Here is a 20,399-nt window from a genome sequence, read left to right on the forward strand (position 1 = left end):
AAACAAATAAATGATCAATTGTCAAAATAGCTGTAGAACTTTCTTTTAATGGACTAATTGTTTCTTCAGCTAATTCAGCTTTAATAAACCAACTCGTGATTTAGATCATTGTGAAAGTTGATCTGCACCATTTGTTCTCAAGAGGTTAATTTCAACACTCATCACCAGCTTTTATTATAAGACATTTAAACAGAAAAGGTTCAAAGAAAACTCTCACAACTCGACGCCTCTAAAATTCATCCACGACAATCCACATTTCTCCAGAGAAGTTCAAGATGATCGTTATAGTCACTATCAGGTATATTGCTAAATATCTGTTGTAGTCCACAAAGATATAACATTTTATGAACCAATCATTGCTCACGTAGAAGTTTCATGGAAAAAACAAAACAAACAAACTCCATAGGCAGGATAAAAACAAAAACACAGAGTTAGGTTGAGCTGTACACTGGTTTGCAGTATGAAGGCTAGTTCGATTCGATCCCTGACATCCCCTCGGACCGATGGGTTTTGTACAGTTACACACTTGCATCTCATCATTTCTTGTACCGTTGGCTTCAGACCCTCCAACACTTGGATGATATGGCCTCTCTTCCGTGTGTGATGGGCAGAGAGCGAGACACACAGAGAACGAGCTACGACAGCAGTTAGTTAACACCGTCCGGCTGTCGGAGTGTCGCTTGTGTCGCTGGTCTGCCTGATCGTCCACATTCATCCTTGTTGTAGTAGCGTTACCGTCTTCGAGATGGTGTCCTTCTCCTCCGACCCAGTCGTGCACGTCCAGGACCCTTAGATGCACTGCTCCGCTTCGATGAAACCGTCCTTTTCGTGACCCCCGAGCTCGACCTCAGCGTAGCTGGAGTCGCAGCCCTGGTTGCGGAACTTCATGGAGGGCCAGTAGTTGTTGGTGCGTCGCTGCAAACGACAGAGAGCAGCCGATAAAGACAAGACAAGGTGTTTTTTGCGTTTAAACACACAAACAAATGGTTGGCACGACATGGTGTGTGTGAAACTGTGGTGTGTGTGGGGTCTTTGTTTCACCTGCATGAGGTAGAAGGGTGGAGCAACTGTAGGGTGCGTGTTGATGTAGTAGACGGCCAGTAAGGTCAACGCTACAAGCAGAACCAGGGCAGCCACTACACCTGCTATTATGGCTGTGTTCTCTGTTATCCCATTAGGCTTTGGAGGACTTGTCTGTAAATCTGAAAGAAAGGAAAGCAGAGATTGTTGGTGTCTTGGAAAAAAGCACCTACACCCCAAATCCAGTGAACAACTTTAAATCAGGGTTATGATTTTTTTTACGACTCTGTGTTTTCCTCTAGGTTCTGGCTACAGTAAAACTCACCACTAGTGACCGGCTGGTTCTCGACCGCTGCTGAAGAAGGTGTTGGACCAGGGGAGGTGTGGTTGAAGGAGCTCATCGATCCCTCAGGTAGAATCGGGTTGTAGTCCTCACAGGAGCCTTTAGCCTGAGTGAAAACCCACAGGAACGACTCAAAAAACCTCGAAAACAATTAAAAACCATCCTCATTTCTCTGCTTTGTACACGGGGAGTGTGCCTCACCTCCTCGGGGCAGTTGTAATCGAACCACTCTTGTCTGTGCCGGTCGATACTGTCAGAACATCTGAAACCCAGCATGAACATAAATGAGATGAGCTGTCCGGGGTGTCGCTGCAACATAATTCTCGAGTCTCCTCTTACCGTTGGAGTGTGTTGCACCAGCCACAGCCGCTTGTCAGGTTGGATGTTAGGCAGATATCGCAGGAAGTGTGCTGAAGACAAGCTGGAGGAACGGGAAACACACAGGAGTCAGAGGGAGGAAGCGTGAGGCTCGGCCGTCATACAAAGGTCAGTTTGTAAGAATACTTGCTGGGTAGAGGAGTGAACTCGAAGGCAGATCCGTTAACGATGCTCGTCAAGTTGATCTCCACACGATGATACTCGTAGATGGTGTACTGCTTCGGTTCTTCAACAGAAATGTACAATGTGAGTATGTAACCAAGCTCCGTGTTTTAAAGGCTTCTCTGCTTTTTACAGAACATCCAGCATTAATCATCCATATGAAAGAATAAAATCCTGAGAGAAGATGAGACTAAACCTTCATATGTTGTGACATGATGGAAAATATGTCCTGAGTGACAGCTCTACTTTGTTGTTCAGGGGCAGGACGTACCAGGGAATCTCACAAATCTTTCCATCATGAATATATTAGTACGAATTGGGCGTCATGTCAAATTCTCTAAAACATGATTTTTGGAAAAAGTGACGGAACCACTGACTTTTCTTTGGTATGTGTTCATGGGCTCATTTCTCCTCTTTATACTTCAATTATATAGCTGTTATGAAGTAAAGCCTATAGATCAGACACCGAGTTGAGGGTTCAACAGACACCTTTTATATTATGATAAATATTTAAAATCTGGACGTTAAAGAGTTCGATATGAAGGAGACATTATTTTACAGGTGAGCAATAAACTCAGCAGCGCTCTCTAGTGGACAAACTATGTAATGGCAACATAACATAAATAACCTGTGTCATTTCTGAACAAGTGAAACAACAGAAATGTGCTGATGTGTCACAATAGCAAGAAAAATGTGGCATCTTTTAAAGAAGACTGTTTTTAAGTCAGTTTTGAAATCTGAAAAGGTTTTTTGCAGAGCTGACCTGAGACCGGTGAGGAGGAGAGCGAGGCCATGAAAGCATCAGACAGTCCCACCTTCACCGGGTGCTCGGTGGAATTGATTTGCTCCACTGGTACGGGGATCTGAAGAAGAAGAGCTTCATCAGACCTGCCAGCAGGGGATTGGTTCTCATCCCGTATAAAAACAGGAAGGTGCATAAAGTAATGATGGTAACGGTTCGGAACTTACATCCCTGTAGTTGAAAGCGATGGTGCCGTTCCGGTGGAAGGCTGCCTGGAAAGTGAACGCCCCTTCAGCCTCTCGATCTTTTATCCGCACCTTGTCCCACTGCACCACAAATAGATTACCTGAGCAGAGCGAGACAACAGAGGCCAGTCAAACACATCCAGCAGCTCCCACGTACCGCAGACTGCACCGCGGAGCGCCGGTTTTTATTTACCGTTGTCCAAGTATCTCACTGTGGAGTTTTTGGAGAAGCTGGGGTCAAAGTTGGCCATGAGGGGGGCGACGTACTGCGTGGCGGTGAGCATTCGGTGAGTTACCTCCCCCATGAAGATGAACCCTGGGGACAGAGGCACAGCATGGTTGTGTCTGATATCACTCACTCACTCCTTCCTACTCACTGTGCACGGAGGTCCATGCAGGGGACGACACAGCAAAATGAAGAAAACTACTCGACTATTGTCTGCTACAACTTTTATATCGTTTCTTTTTAATGAAACTTGCTGTTCTTGTTAGACTTGCATCAAATTACAAGTGAAAAGATGATGATGATGAAGATGCTCGGCCAGTACATTCATATTTAAAATAGTTTCATACACACAATCTCAGTGTTTGCGATTAGCTGGTTGTCATTCATATTCAACAATGTACTGTAGCGTACAATGTGTTCGTGGCTGTTAGTCGAGACGTATAAAGTCACAAACATCACTGTGAAAAAAACAAGGTTATATCCCCATTAATTAGCTAAACCATTTTGTGGAACAGAAGCAGTGACATTGAATCAACAAACAACTCAATCGTCTTACTATTAAAAAATGTAGGACACGCACAGCAATTAAAATCATCAGAAAGTAAAGATGAAGGCATTTACATGTAATGAGATATATTATGGTCTGGTTTGCCTGCTTATTTCCCCCGAGGAGGACAAAGTGTAATTCAGTGCATCGGTGGAGGTCTAGTCTCCTGTTCTGAAGAGCGGAGCAGATGAGAGCTGCTGGGATATCAAGTGATGTAAAGTCAGACTCACCGCCGGTCGCTACGATAATTTGTCTCAAGCTGTGTCCGTAAAAGGGGAAATCAAAAGACAGCGCCACCCTCTGTGGGAAAGAGAGAGCATCAGACATGGCCGCGTGTTCAATCAGACGGTTTCGAGCGCGTGCGTGCTCCTCTCACCGCTGCCTGTCGATGCGCGTTGGACAGAATGCCATGGATTCTGACTTGGCTCGTGTGCAAGGCATTCATATCTACCCACAGGTCCTCAGTGTGTCTGTCTGTTGGACCAAAACTCTGCCATCTGTAGTACCTGTGGGAGTCCTGCTGACAGAAAGAGGCCACGCGTCAGGAAAGTAAAGTTTTCAGAAGAAAATGTGTCATGGTGACGAGGTTTAGATTCGTTATTCAGTCATTTTCCTGTACAATGCAGAAATGATCATGGATACCACAACATAACAAATATCTAATCGCAGTTCGAGATTCAAAGTGAAATTATTATCTAGAAATGAACCTCAAACATATCGAGGTCATACACCCTGCCTCCTCCAGGTTAGTAAATGGGACATGGACCGAACTAAAAAGTCAAAATATGCCACTTTAGGTCATTATCACAACGATGTACGTTCAAGTGCCAATTTTTCCAGTGAGTTTATTTCTAATTAGTTATTTGATGCTATAGGAACGGGGTGAAACAGCATGATTGACAGCTGAGACCGACTTGTGATTGGCCGAGCTCCAAATACGCAAGATGGCAGCTTTCGTATCGGGGATATTTAGGCTTCATTTCTGCGTAGTGGAAAGATGTGGAGACGCCAAAGACATAGACAACCAATCAAAAGAGGTCATGAGAGGAGACTACATTGGGAACCACTGCACTGGGACATAGGAGGATTTTAGTCCCACGTCTATGTCCATATTTGTCCACTTGGGGGAGCTGTTTACACATTGTAAATACCACTGTGGACAACCAGGGGCCTGTTGTCTTTGAACACGCATCCCGTCTTGATGGCATTATTAATGTATGCCACAGTTCAGGGTGACAGAGAGCAATGGTTCTGGGGTTTAGCCTCGGAAAGTGGAGCAGTTAAATGCAGCGCTCTCTCTGGCTGCTCCACATACAGAACGTGACCCACTTTCCTCTCCCATCGCCGCTGCCTGTGTTTTCTCCAGAAGGGGGGGGGGGATCTCTAGGTGAGGAGATGGGAACAATCTCGTACTTTTCCCTCACAGCTGACTGATTTATTGAAGAGATTCCCCAGTGGAGGAGAGATGGAGGATCTCGGGACACTGGGATCAGACCCCCCCCCCACAAAAAAAAAAGTCAGCAGCAGCAGCAGCACCACCACAGGGCTCGCGATCTTGTCCAAGTGAGTCATCCACAAGCACACGCCTGTGCACATGCTAACGCACTGCCGCGCTTAAGCAAACACTGTAAGTTGGCAGCGGGAGGCTGTCGTCTGTTTTCTATTTAACTTGTAGGGAGAGAGGAAAAAAATAAAAAAAAGTACGACGTGATTTATTTGGGTTGAATTTTACTGAGGCTGATTCAAGAGAGAGACAAGTCAAACATCATCAGACGCACTCAATCAATTACACACACACACACACACACACACAGACACAGGTCTAAAAGATGATGATGTCTACAACTATTGACCTTCACTCAAGCTTAAGTTTTTCACCCAGTTTTTACAAGTTTACAAATCTGATTAAGATGCAGTTACACAACAGAGTTTTCAAACGACCACTGTCCACACTAACACGCCTGCATATCACGACCCCCCCCCCCCCCCCACGTACGCCTGGCATGCACGTGCCGGTGTTCATGGGAATTGCTCCGACAGACAGTTATAGTCAAATAGCAGCTCGTCTCCTACAAATGTAAACGGTTGTATCGTTGTAAAATACAGAATTTAACAGCTCAGCAACACTTGTGGTGGATTAGGCATGCTGCGTTCTACACTGGTACCCGAGGCTGATTCCAGTTGTTTTCTTCTATAAGGGGGTCATGTGATGGGAGCCTGACGAATCACTGGCGCCATTTCATGACCTAAAAAGACCCGAGGGTCGTTTCCATGCATCTACCGTTCTGCTTCGTCCAGACTAAAACGCAGCCCTGGAGTTTTCAAAACTCACTTAAGGGAAGCGGGAAGTGTCAGTTGTTTGGATCTCACCAATATGCGCGTCATGTTGACAGGCAGGGCGCTGATATCAACTCCTCCTCCTCCGCTCCCAGCCTGTGCGTTGCGGGCCTCTCTGTGTCTGTGGGAGGTCGGCTGCTCCCTCCTGGTGGAGAGAAAACCCGACGGATCCCCATCTGTCCGCAGAGGAGTCGCTGCATCTGGAACAAGGCCTCAGGTCAGTGTCAACACTCACATGTCAGCCCTGCGCTCCATGAGCAAACACCCCCCCACCCCCCACCCCCAAGAGGGAAATGACACCAGTCAGCTATTATTTAAAAAAATTGTGGTTACAACATTTGACCAAAGTACGTAGAAACCATAAATCCCTTTTCTCTCGTTTCCTCACTTTGGTCTTGAGTTGTTTTCAATTCAAATCTTAATGCATTCACTTGAAATCTGTGGAAATCCTGAAACCTGAAGTGCTGAGCTGGTTATAGCAGCAGATCACTGCCCACGGTTTCTGGAACGAGATGTTTAACAATCACTTGTTGTTGTAATGTTTCAGTGCCCCCCCCCCCCATGCAGCCCTCAAGAACAAGATGTAGAAAGTTAGAGTTTTACCAGGGATTGTGTGTGAGACCGTTTATTGGCCAAATACATTAATTTCCTTTGCCTTATGCTGCAATATGATTTGATTTCATCATCTTAATCAAAATGTTGTCTCTTCCATGCTCTCAGAAATCTACACCTCCGACTGACTGAAGGGAATTTTCTGTTGTCGGAGAAAAATAGAGCCGAGAAACCAAAAGAGAGGTTATCACCCGCTCAGGGGAGATGGATCTAATCAGGGCTCTGGTTTGATTACGCTGCAGTGGAAGCTATTTCCTGAGCTTCTGAACAAGAGGCCTTTAATCGGGTCAGATTGGCAACATCTTCATCACAAAACAGCTGAGGAGGCATCAAACAGCAGGGGGGAGAGAGGAAGAGGAGGAGGAGGCTGATTGGAGACAATGCATCAGTTCTTAACAGCTGTTTTCAGACTCACACTCTGGAAGGTGGCCAGAAAGTTTCATAGTTTCACATATGAAGAATTCAGCAGGAGGTTGTCCAGGTCACAACAAAAAGGAAAAGCAGGAGGCAGGACAAGAAGTTCTGCTGCGGTGATCAAGTGTTTTTGTTTACAGCACATAGACACTGACGTCGGGTTTTATCGGCCAAAAGCTCTCGCATCTCGTTATCTTTCCACGTTGACATCTTCGTTCGCGTCTTCATCTCGAGATATTTGTATTGTTTTTGTTTTTCACTTTGCGAGTGAGAGATGTCGTCAACACTCATGAGGACATTTTACTGGGGGCTGAAAGAAGAAGGTTTTGGAAAATGTCAGGAGCAACTGACTCGGACATTTGCATTCTGAAAGCAGCCCGGGAGTTTAGATGTCTAGTGAAGTCAACTCCCTCTCCGAACTTTCAGATTGTCAAACTTTGTGAGTGTCGAACTTGTTTTCTTTCCTGGAACATCTCTTAACTATCTGCATGTGGGCCTGGATGAACTTCCAACAAAAGGGGGCTACAGAGAGTTCAGGAGTGGGCTTTACATAAGCACTGGAGTTGAGCTGACCTCAGGAGCATCGTGTCTGGCAGACACATGTGAATGTGAAACCTGCGGGAAAACATCCTCGTGACTTTGAAACGGGGCCTGAAAAAATCGAATGACAACGACAGATGTGATAAATCGTAAACACACGCTGCCGTGCCTTTTCCTATATGGGAATAAAATGCATGGAAAGGATTCTGCCTGTCATCTAATTTTAGAATCCTCCTGTTACCCTCCTGTGTGGAGTCAATTTGCTTTTGGTGCGTCGGCCAATTTCCTGCTGTTTAATCCTTCATATTTAATCCAGGTGTGTGGATGACACCTCTAATCCTGCAGGTTTAACACTTGCATGTAAACTGTGACACCTTCATGGCAGAGGTGTCGGTTGTATGTGCCCCCTCAGATGAGTCTGCATTGCAGCAACCACCTGGTGGGTGTCGGAATCAAACTAGGACACAGCATCTTGAGCCGTGCACAGTTTGCTATGGATACAAAGATTGCATTCATTCATCCCATCAACCATCTCCCACGCACCGGTTTCCCCTCTGATCTCTTGCTCTCCTTTTCTTTTTCCAATTGCTCTGTGACCTTTCATTCCTCGTTTTAGTATCTCCAGCAAAATTCAATCCGTTTATCGTTGGTGTTATTGCCTCATTTGTGCTCAACATCGGGTAAACAGACAAATTCTTTCTGTTTGTACACTGCGTTCATTTTCTCCGTTTTCGTGCAAGCTGTCTGAAAGTTTACGATTATGGACAAAACAGAAGAAACGGAAACCGTGAGGGGGGCGGGGCTGTGTGGCCAATGGTTCAAGCGAGACGATCATTGGTCACGAGGAAGAGACTTTTGAGATTTGTTTGTTTTGTCAGGCACGGGGACAAAAAGTCGCTTCTGCCTCATCATCGCCATTTGTTGTCAGAAACGCTCGCTCTCTCAACATCGCATGAAACGGACGTATCTCTGTTCGTACACAAATGAGCCTTGACTCTTCTGTTGTTGATCAGACAACTTCTGAAGCCACATAGCGGTTTTTCGGGCTGTTCAGCCTGTTTAATTTCCTCTTTCTGGTTAAGGTTACAGCACTTTGAGGATCAAGTGAGGACGGGGATACGTGGAGGGCACCGCATGCACTTGGTCTCTGGAAGGAACGAAGAATTATCCGCAGGCCCAGCGAAAAGAGAGCAAAAAAGGCCCAACATCTGTGCTTCAGACGGATAAAGAGAGAGAAGCATCCGGTGGCATCCAAACACAACTGGGAAGAAGAAGTGATTACATCTCAAGATGCACAGTCCTGTCCCTGTGAAGTCGAGTCGGATGAAGAGCAGAGCACCTGCAGTCTGCTGGCATCAGAATCGCTGCTGGAGCACTAATCACCTTGCAAGGTCACTGCTTTGTGTATCACTGCAGTTCAACTGGTTTTATTTGGGGATCTGTGTTCAAACCTGCCCGGCGCTCACGGCGTGGGAGGAAGTCATTTGGCACCTTCCACTCCGAGGAACAGCAGTAACCATAACACACAATCACAAACACTGGCAGCCGGGCCGATAAGATCCCGGAAAGAAAAAGAAAAATGTAGCGCTAAGATAAATAATGGACATGAATCAAATTCAGAGTTTATAAATTGTTTGATTTAAGTGCTGAACTGTCATGGAATTGTTTTTCTGTTTACATTTGGAACTGGTTTTCCATTTTTAGTGCAGAGGACATGTCTAGTTTTAGTGTTGCAGTATTTATAGTCTTACAGTTTATAGTTTTTTTTTTCACGATAGGATTTTATTTTGGTCAAATCAATTCTTCTGCCAGTTATTAGCTGCCAGTTATTAGCTGCCAGTTTTCATCTGAGTGTGTTTGTCTGTGTGTCTAGAAGGGTGACGTAAAAACTACTGGACGGGTACCACCGAGATTTGATTGAAGGTTGTGTCACGCGTCAGGAACGAACGATGTTCAGTTCTGGCGCAGATCCAACTCGGGGGGCGGATGTAGTAATCTTTTAATGGGAGACGTTTTCACAAATTTGCCACGGAATGATTCATGGATCAAGATGAAAAGAATCAGGGGAGTTTAGCTGATATCTACGAGTGTGTGAAAGTCAGTGCAGCTTGATTGAATTTAAGTGGACTGTATGCAGAGGTATGAGCTGAGTGCTTTCCTAGTTTGAATACTGGAATGATATGATTTGGTATCATTGGTTTCTGCAGGGGCCCCCAGGTCCCTGCAGAAACACCTACTTAGCGAAGGGTTGTTCCAAAAAAGAGCGCCCCTGCTGTTCAGGTGTGGGGATGACAGCTGGAACTGAATCGCTGACTTTCGTGTGTTTTCGCGGTGAAAGCGCACACGGACATTTTGCCGGACTTTAAGATGTGTTGCGTTGGCGGGGGTTGTGTGTCCCCAGCCCGTGCGCAGTGTGTCGGGTTGTCCTCTGCAGAGCGGGGCCCCTGATCAGAGGAACTGGGACCACAGGAGAGGCCAGAGAAACTGGAGCACCGCTGATTGTCAGAGGAGGAGGAGGAGGAGGAGCGGCAGAGGAAGAACGGGGGCTGGCTAAAAATAAGGCATCTCCAAGGAGAATAAAAATACATGCATGCACATACACACACACAGAGAGAGATGTGATGCTGGTGGACTGTAACAGCGTTTCGTGCACAGGAGATGCACAAAAATAATTTGGGGGTGATAAGAGACAAACTTAAACTAAACTTAAAATCCTAGACTCCTGAGAACTGCTGCTGTCATTTAGTTTGCTGGAATGAAATCTGAGAAATTACTGCTTAACCTCAAACATGTATTTGCCCCAAAATCCGGGATTTCCAATCACGTGCTCGGTGTTTTCGAGGCAAACGAACACCAGACACATGATTTCTCTTTTGAAAAATATGAAAAACAGAGGTTATGAAATGGCACACTAAGAATTTCCAGACCTGCACACAACATTTCATCTGCTTCCTGCGACTGACAGAGAGAAATGTCAGGGGACCAGTTAACTCCACTCACACACACATGTGAGCACACAAAAAAAGAAAAGGTGCCTAAAAAACATTTCAGCTATGTCTGTTTCCAGAGTTTGTGGCGAAGAATCCAGGTCAGATTTCCTTTCAACCTTCGACGAGCTTCTCTGTGCAGCAGCTGAAAAGGAAATGCATCCAAACCCTGCTGATGTTAGAGAACATGCGAGCACCTGTGTGTATTTGCTTCCTACCTTCGTGCTCTTGAGCCCACGCTCTCCCCAGCTCAGCCTGGGAGAGACAGATGAGGAGAACAGCACAGAGCCCCATGTCCAGCCGACTCTTCTCCCTCCTTCCCCGACTCTGTATCTCTCCTCTCTTCTTCTTCTTCTTCTTCTGCGTCGTCTTCTTCACCTTCACCCCCTCGCTCTTTGCTGGAATAACAGGGGGCCCCTCGCTCCTCCACTCTCCCCGTCTTCGGTCGCCTCTGCTCACCCACACAACTGCTTTCTCCTCACCTCAGCGAAGGTTTGCTGCTCCTTCTCCCTCCTCTCTCCTCGGCCGTGCGTCCTGGTTTGGCCCTCAGAGTGACTTGTGGGATGACGGCTCCACGGTAGGAAGAGAGCTGACACACAGCTGAGGTGCTGCAGAGCCAAGAGTTATGTTTTCATTGCTCCGTGTCTCCTTGAAGTAACTCCCCACTCCCTCCTCTGGCTGTCCGTGCAGCTCCTGCTGCCTCTTTCCTTTGTTTTTCTGTTTCTCTCTCTCTCTCTCAATCTTTGTACGACTTCCCCAAAGAGGAAATATTTATGTGTTTCTTCCATTTTTTTTTTTTCCTTTCTTGTCAAACCCAGCAGAGGGTGAGTAGGAACTGGGAGGAGCGTGTCTCCCCCATGTGGAAGTTTGTTGAACCAAAACAAATGTGATAGTTAAACGTTGTCATGTTGAGGAGAGTTTCACCCGAAGGTTTGTTTGGAGCAACTTTACACAGATTAATGCAATGTGTGTTTGTGTCCTTGTTTTGGTTGTGATGTCTTTGAGGAGTTGTTGGGGAGATGAAAATGTTTCAATTCAACTCACACTGACCCTCCAGATGAAAAACCACTGCACAACATAGACTCTGACTTATGATTCCTCCTAAAATTAGATCATGTTTGTTGTCCTATAACACAATGACTTCAATGTGGAGGAGCTCAGCTGGTTTTTATGGATCCAGCGGGATGATAAAGTTCTTCCAAATAACTTCCTCCCAGTCGATTTGATGGGAGAGGTTCATTAAAAGAACATTTACTGGTTTTGTGACTTCACTCAGCTTTGCCAAATCTCAGAATTTCCTCCTGACTCAGTCTCGATGTTAAAACTCAGCTGTGGCTTGAAGTCAAAAGCTGACTGGATGTTTCTGGATTTAATCTTGTAAACAAGCTGTAATGATCATGATTAAAAGAGGATTTTATTATCTGTACCCTGGGAAGTACCAATAATTGGGAAAAGGTTGACGATTTGAAATGTTTATGTTTTCATGATGTTTATTAGATGTGATTTATTCAAACGAATAACCAGGAGTTCGTCAGTATAGTTACAGCAGAGTCAGGCTCCTCTAGTAGTTCTGTGTCTGGACAGATGTGCGCTCACATGTGCAGTCAGCACATACCATCACTGTGCATGAAGTGTGAGCTGCACCACAGACTGTAAATAAAGGTGGATGACACTCCACCTCCTCCCACTGTACAGATATGAAGCCAAAATATCCCAATGCCGACATTTTTCTTATCTGGATCGAGAGTCTGCTCCGTAGCGATCGGGGGACGGATTCCAAATGAGTCTCAGCTGTTAACCACGACCTTTCACCACATTTTTATATTATAAAATAACATGTACTGCAGCTGTCATGTCGTCCATCTTTATGTACAATCTGTAATCGTTAACACATTTACAAATAAACAAGTTTGTGCTGCATCAACCTTTATTGAAAATAGTTGTTAAAATTGTGTTATACGAGGTGGAAGGTGAACAATTCGTCTGGACGGTGAAAAGCCTGAAACAGTCGGGTTTTAAAACCAAACATGAGAAGGCAAATAAGGACGATGTAAAATAAATAAAATAAAAATCCCTTAATCCCTTAATCCCTGAAAAATTGCAGAGATTTGTTGTAATTAAAACAATACTGACAGTTGGAAATGCTCGACTACTGGCCACCGGTGACCCTTGCTCCAAATGTGTGCGTCTTGTCCCTTTCTTGTTTTCCCTTTTCGTTTTCTTTGCCCTGGCACAAAGACAACTCGGGGCTGGTTCCCATTACCGAGCGAGTCACACTCTTCTGTTCCAACTGGAAACAGAACATCACGTCGACTTTACCAGAAATACAGTTCAAACATCTCACTCCAAAGTGGAACACTGGTTTTTATTTGAGGTTATTTTAAACGATTAGATAAGTGAATTTATTTCCTCCATTTTATCTTGTTTTGCCCCAAAGCAATTAGCTAATTTTATGATAAACAATTTTAGCACCGTGAGTCCTTTAAGGAATGTGTGTTTTTGCAGCATAATCACCACTGTGTCTAAATAAGTACAAAGGACAGATGGGAAGTTGGTTGTGACTCAAAAGGCTTATTACCGTTACTGGACACCAGACAAACCATTAAAGGTTTTCTTCAGAGTATTTGGCTTCGTTAAATTAATTCAAATCAATACATTTTGGTGTGAACCACCACTTTTAGTTTCCAGTGTTTTCTGGTTTAGAAAGTACAACATTTTACCACATTTTAAAAAGAAAAACCTCTTTTTAAATGAACAATAACAAAGCAGCAATGACCAACGTACAAAGACTGACGGTAACCAAACTGTGGTGGTGCCGTTAACTTGGTTACTGGTTCCCATCGGGGAACTTTAGAAACAATCCATGAGTAAAGTAGATGTTGTTGCCAGAGGCGCAGCTTGTGAACAGGCAAGGGAGGCAACTGCTTGGGGCCCCAGGCCAAGAGGGGGGGCCCTGAGGACCTTTACTCCCCCCCCTCATAAACAACCAATGAAGTATTCCCAATGACATCTCTGTAGGAAACCTCCCTATTGGGGCTCCGTGTCTTTCCCAACTCATCATTCTCAAAGTTTGAATTGAAAATTAGTCATTAATGGCGTTTATCAGGTGTTTTGTATAAAACATTATCTTAGATTATTTATACCATAATGTAGACGAACCCGGGGCCCCCTGGGAAGTTTTGCTTGGGGCCCCATCAGACTCTAGAACCGCCACTGGTTCCTGCATCCTTCCAGACGAATGGGCGAAGGCAGCGCAGCTCTGATGGACGCTGTGTGATGATGAAATAACCAAGAGAAGCTGTTTCCGGCTTTACAACATCGTAATAATGGGAATTCAGGAAGTCGTTTAGAGAACTGAGAGTGTGTTAGAAACCTCATCATCACGCACACGGGCTCCCTGTGAATTCTCTGGACATCTTCCAGCTGGGTTCTCACATGGGCAAAATACAAATCTTCTTCATGGCTCACACCCGCCCTTCCACAGAGTTTCAAGAAAATAGGTTCAGTAGTTTTTGCACAATTCTGCAAACAGACAGACAAACGGCAATGAAACCGTAACCTCATATTTCTCCAGCGCCCTGAAGACACTTTCCCTCTGCGGCCCGTCTTCCGTCCACTCCTGCCCTGGACATGTTGTTGTGGAGTTGGAGCAGCAGACTCCTCGTGCCCTCCGCCATTCACATGGCCCTGTGGGGGGTCAAGGTCCATTACAATGACCACACATCACCCGGCCCATTGTTGCTGCCCGTCCATAATTGTAAGACCCACCCAGCAATGTTGATTGTGACAGCACATTCATTACGGACGTCATTAGCAGAGTCATTAACACTGGGTGAGCGTGTTGAGGACTGTTGGAGACCGTTATCTGCTGCTGGCACTGGGTAAACAGACGGGTGGGGGGGGGAATATGTTGCTGTAAGTACGGACGTAGAACAAGTATACGCGTTAGGGCGACGTGATAAGGGAAGAGGTTGGGAGGCGGAACTTGAGTAGTTGTTTTTAGGTTTTAAAACCAGTGCTGAGTCTGAAGGAAAGAGAATTTCATCTGTAAGAGATTTGATTGAGGGTTTTTGTTTGAGTGATACAGATAAAGGCCATGTTGCAAAATGTGTTAAATCTCATGAATGATGATCGGTCTCATAAATCTTCATGACTCAAAGTAGTTTTTTTTGGCATTCAAATATTTCGTCATTTTTTATTAACCTAACTTCCTGTTTTTTTCTTTTTATTGCACAACGCTTTGACCAACTCCTTGTTTTCAATGTGTTTCATTAATAAAACTTCTCAGAGTTCTGGGTCTTTTAACAACTGTGATTCTCTGTTTTTACTTCGGAGGCCGGCAGGAAAAAACTCTGGAGAATGTTGGGTTCTTACGGTTCTTCAGGAAACTCCAAATGTTACAACAAAAAAAGTCAAAATGAGTAGAAGAGATACAGAACCTAAGTCAGAGGCAATGCATTAAAAATTAATTTTTTGGGGCTTTAAATCGTGAATATAAAGCCTGTAGTAGAAAATGGTAAACGCAGCCTCAGATCAAAACCAGTTCTGTCTGAGAGATCCATGGATCTTAGACTTTTCAAAGTATGTATATATATCGGTTGGACGTTGTATTTTAAAAGTTGAACGTGTTCCCAACGGACTCACAAAAAATCCTCAATACACACGAATCAGAATAAATTAATGTCCGCAGATCCTCGGTCGCATAATTGCGATGCAACGCGCGTTTACATATTGCTAATTGAGCCGGTTGCTGCTATTGTGCTACTAATTGACCGCCAATTACGTCATTAGTCTGTGTTAGCCTGTTTTGATAAGGACTTAACTACCTGGAGCTGAGATAGGTGCAGAGCCTCCAATATCTCCGTAACCGATCTGGGCTGTCTGCCGCTGACAACATGTAAATTACCCACAATTAACCCCGGCATCTCCGTCTGAATGTAAATGAAACAGTGAATGCTAACGTTTAAGCTTTTCTGACGGTCGGAGTCGAGACAGAAGTTGGTCGCACACGGTGCAGTTCGGCTGCTGCGGTCAACACTTTGCCAAAGTGATGCAGATCTCAGTCCAGAGCTTCAATCCCAGGAAAAGGGAACTTCTGGGATTTAGACTGGGAATAAAATCCAGACGTCAATTACATTTGTTTTCAAAAAACGAATCAGTTGTATAGAAACACATTTTCTAGAAGACAGCCATGTTTCCATGCTGCATAAACATCACTGCTGTGCCACAAGGACGGTTTTACTCAACCTCTGTTTACTGCTGATTAAACCAAGTTACACTCATCTCCCACTGACACCTCCCACACCAGGACTCGTATTATTAAAGAATCTCAGAGTAGGAAAAACTATATCGACGTTTCTGCTCTGAGGCTCGAGCATAGAAGCATTTAATCAACTCTCTTAACTGAAGAAGTGACACAGTCTTGTTTAGGAGTGAGTGGGACGGGCTGAGGATGTTTACTGACGCAGTTAAATGTGTCTACTGTGCTTCTCTAGAAACCAATGTCCAGTAGAGGTAGACGCAGAATAACAGTAAATTATTGTCCCCACGATATCTTTCAAGAATAAAATCCTGCAAAATCTCCTCTCATAGGATCAGTAATGTGCGTGTTGCACTTTAGTGTCTGATAAACCTTCAAACTCAAACTAACCAGCTGTCCTGAGTCGTTTTTAAAATATCAAAGATGAGCAATTTAACAGATGAAATTCAGGCAGGAAAAATGCTTTAAACATAAAGAAAGAAAATCCTTCACACACAGATTAGAAATGACAGTTTAGCTCCAGATACAAGTTGAACTTGTTTCTGAAGTTAAACTGTCATTTCACTTTTTCTTTGTCAGATTTTTTTCGCTGGAGGCAGAATGTGGAATTTGAAAACGTGACAGAATTATTACGCTCTTTATTTTAGTGGTTGTGAGTTGAGGTTGATGTCTGGTCTGATTTATTAAGTAGAGAGATTCTGGAAAATCATGCAAAAACAAAATCTTGTTTCCCTGGAGCAACTCGTCTCCCCTCCGCTCCCCCCCGCCCCCCCTCCCTCTGAGAACTAATGGCTGATGGTAATCACATTTAATGAGATCATGGGGTCGTCTACTGGGTGCACTTCTGCAAATTGTTCTCAGCAGGGGGTCTGGAGTGGGATAGGGTCGGGGCCAGCGGGGCAGTGGAGGTCGGGGCCAGGAGTGTTTGCTCAGTGTTTGGGGGCCCGGGCTCCACAGTGGCTTTACCTGTCACTCAGGGAGCAGCGAACCATGTCATGCATTTGCCAGCTTTTGTCCTCCTCATTTGTTTGTCTGGCGTAGATAACCACACGGAGGTGGCGCTTGTCTCGGCTCCATTGTGTGGAGGCTGTTGTCAGGCCATCACGTCCGTCCATCCCCTCCCGGGCCCAGCTCCCCTCGCTCCCTTTCTCCCCGCTCCGCGACTGGTCATTTCGCCACTGTCCTCTGGCTGCGGGGGGTAACCTGGGCAATTTAGTTAATCCATTAACAACTAATTGTCTCCTCCTACCCTGGTGCTTGGACAAACAAGCCTGGTGGGGGGGCTGTGAGGGGACCAATAAAAGTCGAGCTGGAGCAGGAGGCAGCACAACCGCTGCACGGACCCCTTCACTCTCTGCACACTTACTGGAGGTTTTGACTTTGTGGATTTCCTTCGACCGTTGAGTCACAGACCAGTGACCTGTTTTTCCTTTTTTCTTAGAATCACCGTGTCTTGAGTTTTTTTTTGGTTTCACTTCCTCTTGCTCCATTTATTTTGTTCGCGGTTGTCGGACATGTCGGGGAACCTGTGGATGCTCGTGTTGTGTCTGTGCGTCTCCTGGGCCGAGGCTCGTATTTGGGCCTGGATGCTCAACATGCCTCAGAGCCCCCCCAAAGACGGAGCACTGAGAGAAGGCCCTCACGTCTCCAAACCAACCATGGTAAGATACCGGATACTGTGCATGTATATACACTTTATGAAGTTTCTTATAACCTAATCAAATCTTTATTTAAGCCTCAGAGAAGATGGAATAAAATCATTCTTCTTAAGCGTATAACATTTGAGTTAAGATAAAATGCCACGATGGAACATCTTCATAAAGATTCACCTCATCTCCCTCTTTTCTTCAGGCTCTGTGCGACCAGGACAGGACTTGTGGGCGGGGCTTTTCCTGCGACCGCCACTTCGGTCTGTGCGTCCCTCTGCGAGGAGAGAGCCACTACTGCCGCCGGGACGCTCAGTGTGTCCGGGGCCTCAGCTGCATGTTCGGCAAGTGTCACCGCAGCATTCCCAACGGACAAGAAGGTAAGAGCGCACCAATCAACAGGGTTTAAATACAAGTCTACAAATAAAACTTGATATAGAATTTAAAAATCTGACCTAAAATAACCAGTTTTTGCTGCGTCCAGGTGCCAGATGTAAAGTGGACAGGGATTGTGGGGCGTCCATGTGCTGCGCCCGCCACCACGGGGAGCAGGTGTGCAAGAGGCGTCTGATTCGTGGAGAGAGCTGCTACGTGCCGGACGGCGGCCTGGCGTTCAGCATCAACCAGATCTGTCCGTGTGATGAGGGGCTGCTGTGTCGGGACAACAGTGCTCCACACAGGAGAGAGTGAGTACAGCGAACAAACACTAACTTCAACCATACTCAGACTTTTTAAATGTAAAACAGGCCCTGAAACATCTTCCCAACATGTCTCATATGGAAAAGAACAACTTTTAAGAACGACATGCACAGGAAACTCAGTAAAAGTAACTGTTGTCTAACATTTATCAGCAATATTCAGCATTTATTCGTACGTGCAACTGTTAAATGAGCTTTAACACGAATCCTCACAGTGCAGCTTGTGATAACTCTGTTGGATCTTCATGAACATGTTTTGATTTCTTAACCTCGACCCGTTTTGTCTTCCAGGAGGGATTTTATTTACCAGCCAGAACGAACCAGTTGGACCTGTCAAGTTCCCAAAACCTGAGAGCGGCCTCATCCAGTTATTTATTATGTACATATGTTGTATATGATTGTATATAAAGAAATGTTTATGTTTCCAAATATGTTTTTAGAGCAAGACTGTTTTTTTCATTTTGCTAATTCTGCCTAAAGCACTACTGTAGCAGAGCTCAACAAAGCCTCATCGACCTCCTCGTGCGTTTAGTGATCTGTGAGTTTATCTGTTCATGTTTATCTCCGTCAGCTTAAAGAATAAAAAGATCTCTTTTTCAAAAAAACTGTCATTCTACGATTTTGTTTTTCACAACTTTCGCTGCAATCGCTGCTTTTAGAAGATCTTTTCCTGATCCATAACAAATACACGTAAGAAGTAGTGAAGGTTCATGCAGCAGTCTTATAATAAATACACAGTAAATACAGTAAACTCAAATAAAAACATGTTTTCCACCGTTTACATGAAGTATTTTAGTATTTTGGCTTGAGTAAGACTCTTAAGCCTCCTATCTATACTACACAGTAAATTATGTACATAAAATATTTAATAATGTTGAACTCAACCCACTGAACCTCTGTATGAACAATGAAAAAGTTAATTTAGGTTTTCAAATTTGTAATACAGGGACAAAAAAGTGACAGAAAATGAAGCTGCTTTCTTCTTCCCTGAGGTTTGTCACTTTAAGAACTCAAACCAAACAGCCTCTGTTATTCAGCTTTTATGTTGAGAGGAACCCTTTGACCTCAGAGGAAGGATTTCGGATGCAGTATTTCTTTCCGACCGACGGACTCCATCTCCCCCTGAACACGTTTCTCAGATTGCAGGCCGTCGTTACATAACCTGGAGGAATCTGGCGGGTCCTGATTGTTACAGCCAGCAGCTGCTGTAACGCTACCGGTCCCCTGACCCCTTCTTAGATTGGTATCTTCCTCGGACTGCCCCTCACGAATTCCCCTGTCGCTCCATTGGGATGCTAATCACCTGACGTTTGTCCCTTCACTCGCTGGGTGACTGGAATTGTCCTGTGAAGGACTTTAGTGTCCAACCTCCTCGCTATCGTTTTACACCTTTATCTCCGAGACGGGAGCTATTTGATGCTGTGAACTTCGTGTTAGTAATGGAAACAACTTCATTGCTGCATTATCTAACTTTGCCCGATTTCAATTAAATGTGGTTGTTCTTTTCCCCTTGAGCTCATTTTAAAAGTCAAGCTCTCGGCTGAAAAGCGCATCAAGAACAATTTCAGTCATTACGTGACAGAGGCCAAAAAATGCCTTAAACATTGGCCCCAGACTGTGAGAAACTTTATTTTACTGAGTGCTGCCATCATCTCCACTGAAGAACACGAGTGTGTGCTTTCATCTGAGATAGCATCACATTTTGATGGTATCCTCACTCGTCTGTTTGCACAATTTAGCCTCATAAATGGTTTTGTGTTCCTGAACATTTTGTCCTCTTTGACGAAGAGAACGCGCCGGGTGGTCTGTGTCTGTGCCGACCTCAGGCTCCGTCCTCAAAGTGGAAATTGGGTAAATTTCCCAGAGTTTGCCAAAGACATAATGGCTCCAACCAGGGTTTTGTGTGGATTAACTACTTTTGTCATGTATTACTCTCCTTAGATGGTGTTGCTATTGAGATACATTCACTGTCCACCTACAAGTCATAACTGTATCGTCTCCATTGTATCTCCATTGATTTTCTCAATGCTCGTATCTAGAAGAGGGGATTTAAGCAGCCTGAGTGCTGATCCTGTGAGACGCCGCTTAATTTGAAAGTCAATGTCTGAGGAGCACAGAGAGCTTTTGTGAACAGCCCCACAATAGAGCTCTTAAACCAGGGGGGGAAAGGTGGAGTCGACTGAAGGGGGGGTGGGGGGGGGAGTCGACGACCCTTACCTGTGACGGTATATAATCCCCCGTC

General features: G+C 44.9%; 2 protein-coding genes across 6 annotated transcripts; one reads left to right on the forward strand and one right to left on the reverse strand.

The window, feature by feature from the left end:
- Positions 1-149: 149 nt before the first annotated feature.
- On the reverse strand, positions 150-11,449 carry LOC117752988 (plexin domain-containing protein 1-like). 2 transcript variants are annotated; one of them, XM_034570752.1, is made up of 13 exons: positions 10,772-11,449; positions 6,034-6,200; positions 4,040-4,183; positions 3,894-3,963; positions 3,084-3,206; positions 2,873-2,991; positions 2,667-2,766; positions 1,872-1,967; positions 1,703-1,784; positions 1,565-1,625; positions 1,346-1,469; positions 1,042-1,202; positions 150-915 (listed from the first exon to the last, which is right to left on the reverse strand). In XM_034570752.1, the coding sequence occupies exons 1-13, from the start codon at positions 10,845-10,847 to the stop codon at positions 790-792; spliced, it is 1,449 nt and encodes a 482-aa protein (XP_034426643.1). In that variant the 5' UTR covers positions 10,848-11,449; the 3' UTR covers positions 150-789. The 2 variants fall into 2 exon arrangements, with proteins under 2 accessions (XP_034426643.1, XP_034426644.1); XM_034570753.1 differs by having other exon boundaries at positions 4,040-4,180; positions 10,772-11,437.
- On the forward strand, positions 1,723-18,759 carry LOC117752990 (dickkopf-related protein 3-like). Of its 4 annotated transcripts, none has more exons than XM_034570756.1 (5): positions 1,723-1,849; positions 17,255-17,474; positions 17,665-17,839; positions 17,944-18,145; positions 18,449-18,759. In XM_034570756.1, exons 2-5 carry the CDS (start codon positions 17,328-17,330, stop codon positions 18,507-18,509), a joined length of 585 nt encoding a protein of 194 aa, XP_034426647.1. In that variant the 5' UTR covers positions 1,723-1,849; positions 17,255-17,327; the 3' UTR covers positions 18,510-18,759. The 4 variants fall into 4 exon arrangements, with proteins under 4 accessions (XP_034426647.1, XP_034426648.1, XP_034426646.1 ...); XM_034570757.1 differs by lacking the exon at positions 1,723-1,849 and adding an exon at positions 10,260-10,654; XM_034570755.1 differs by lacking the exon at positions 1,723-1,849 and having other exon boundaries at positions 16,616-17,474.
- Positions 18,760-20,399: the final 1,640 nt, after the last annotated feature.

The sequence above is a fragment of the Hippoglossus hippoglossus genome, chromosome 19, assembly GCF_009819705.1.
Source record: "Hippoglossus hippoglossus isolate fHipHip1 chromosome 19, fHipHip1.pri, whole genome shotgun sequence".
Classification (NCBI taxonomy): Eukaryota; Metazoa; Chordata; class Actinopteri; order Pleuronectiformes; family Pleuronectidae; genus Hippoglossus; species Hippoglossus hippoglossus.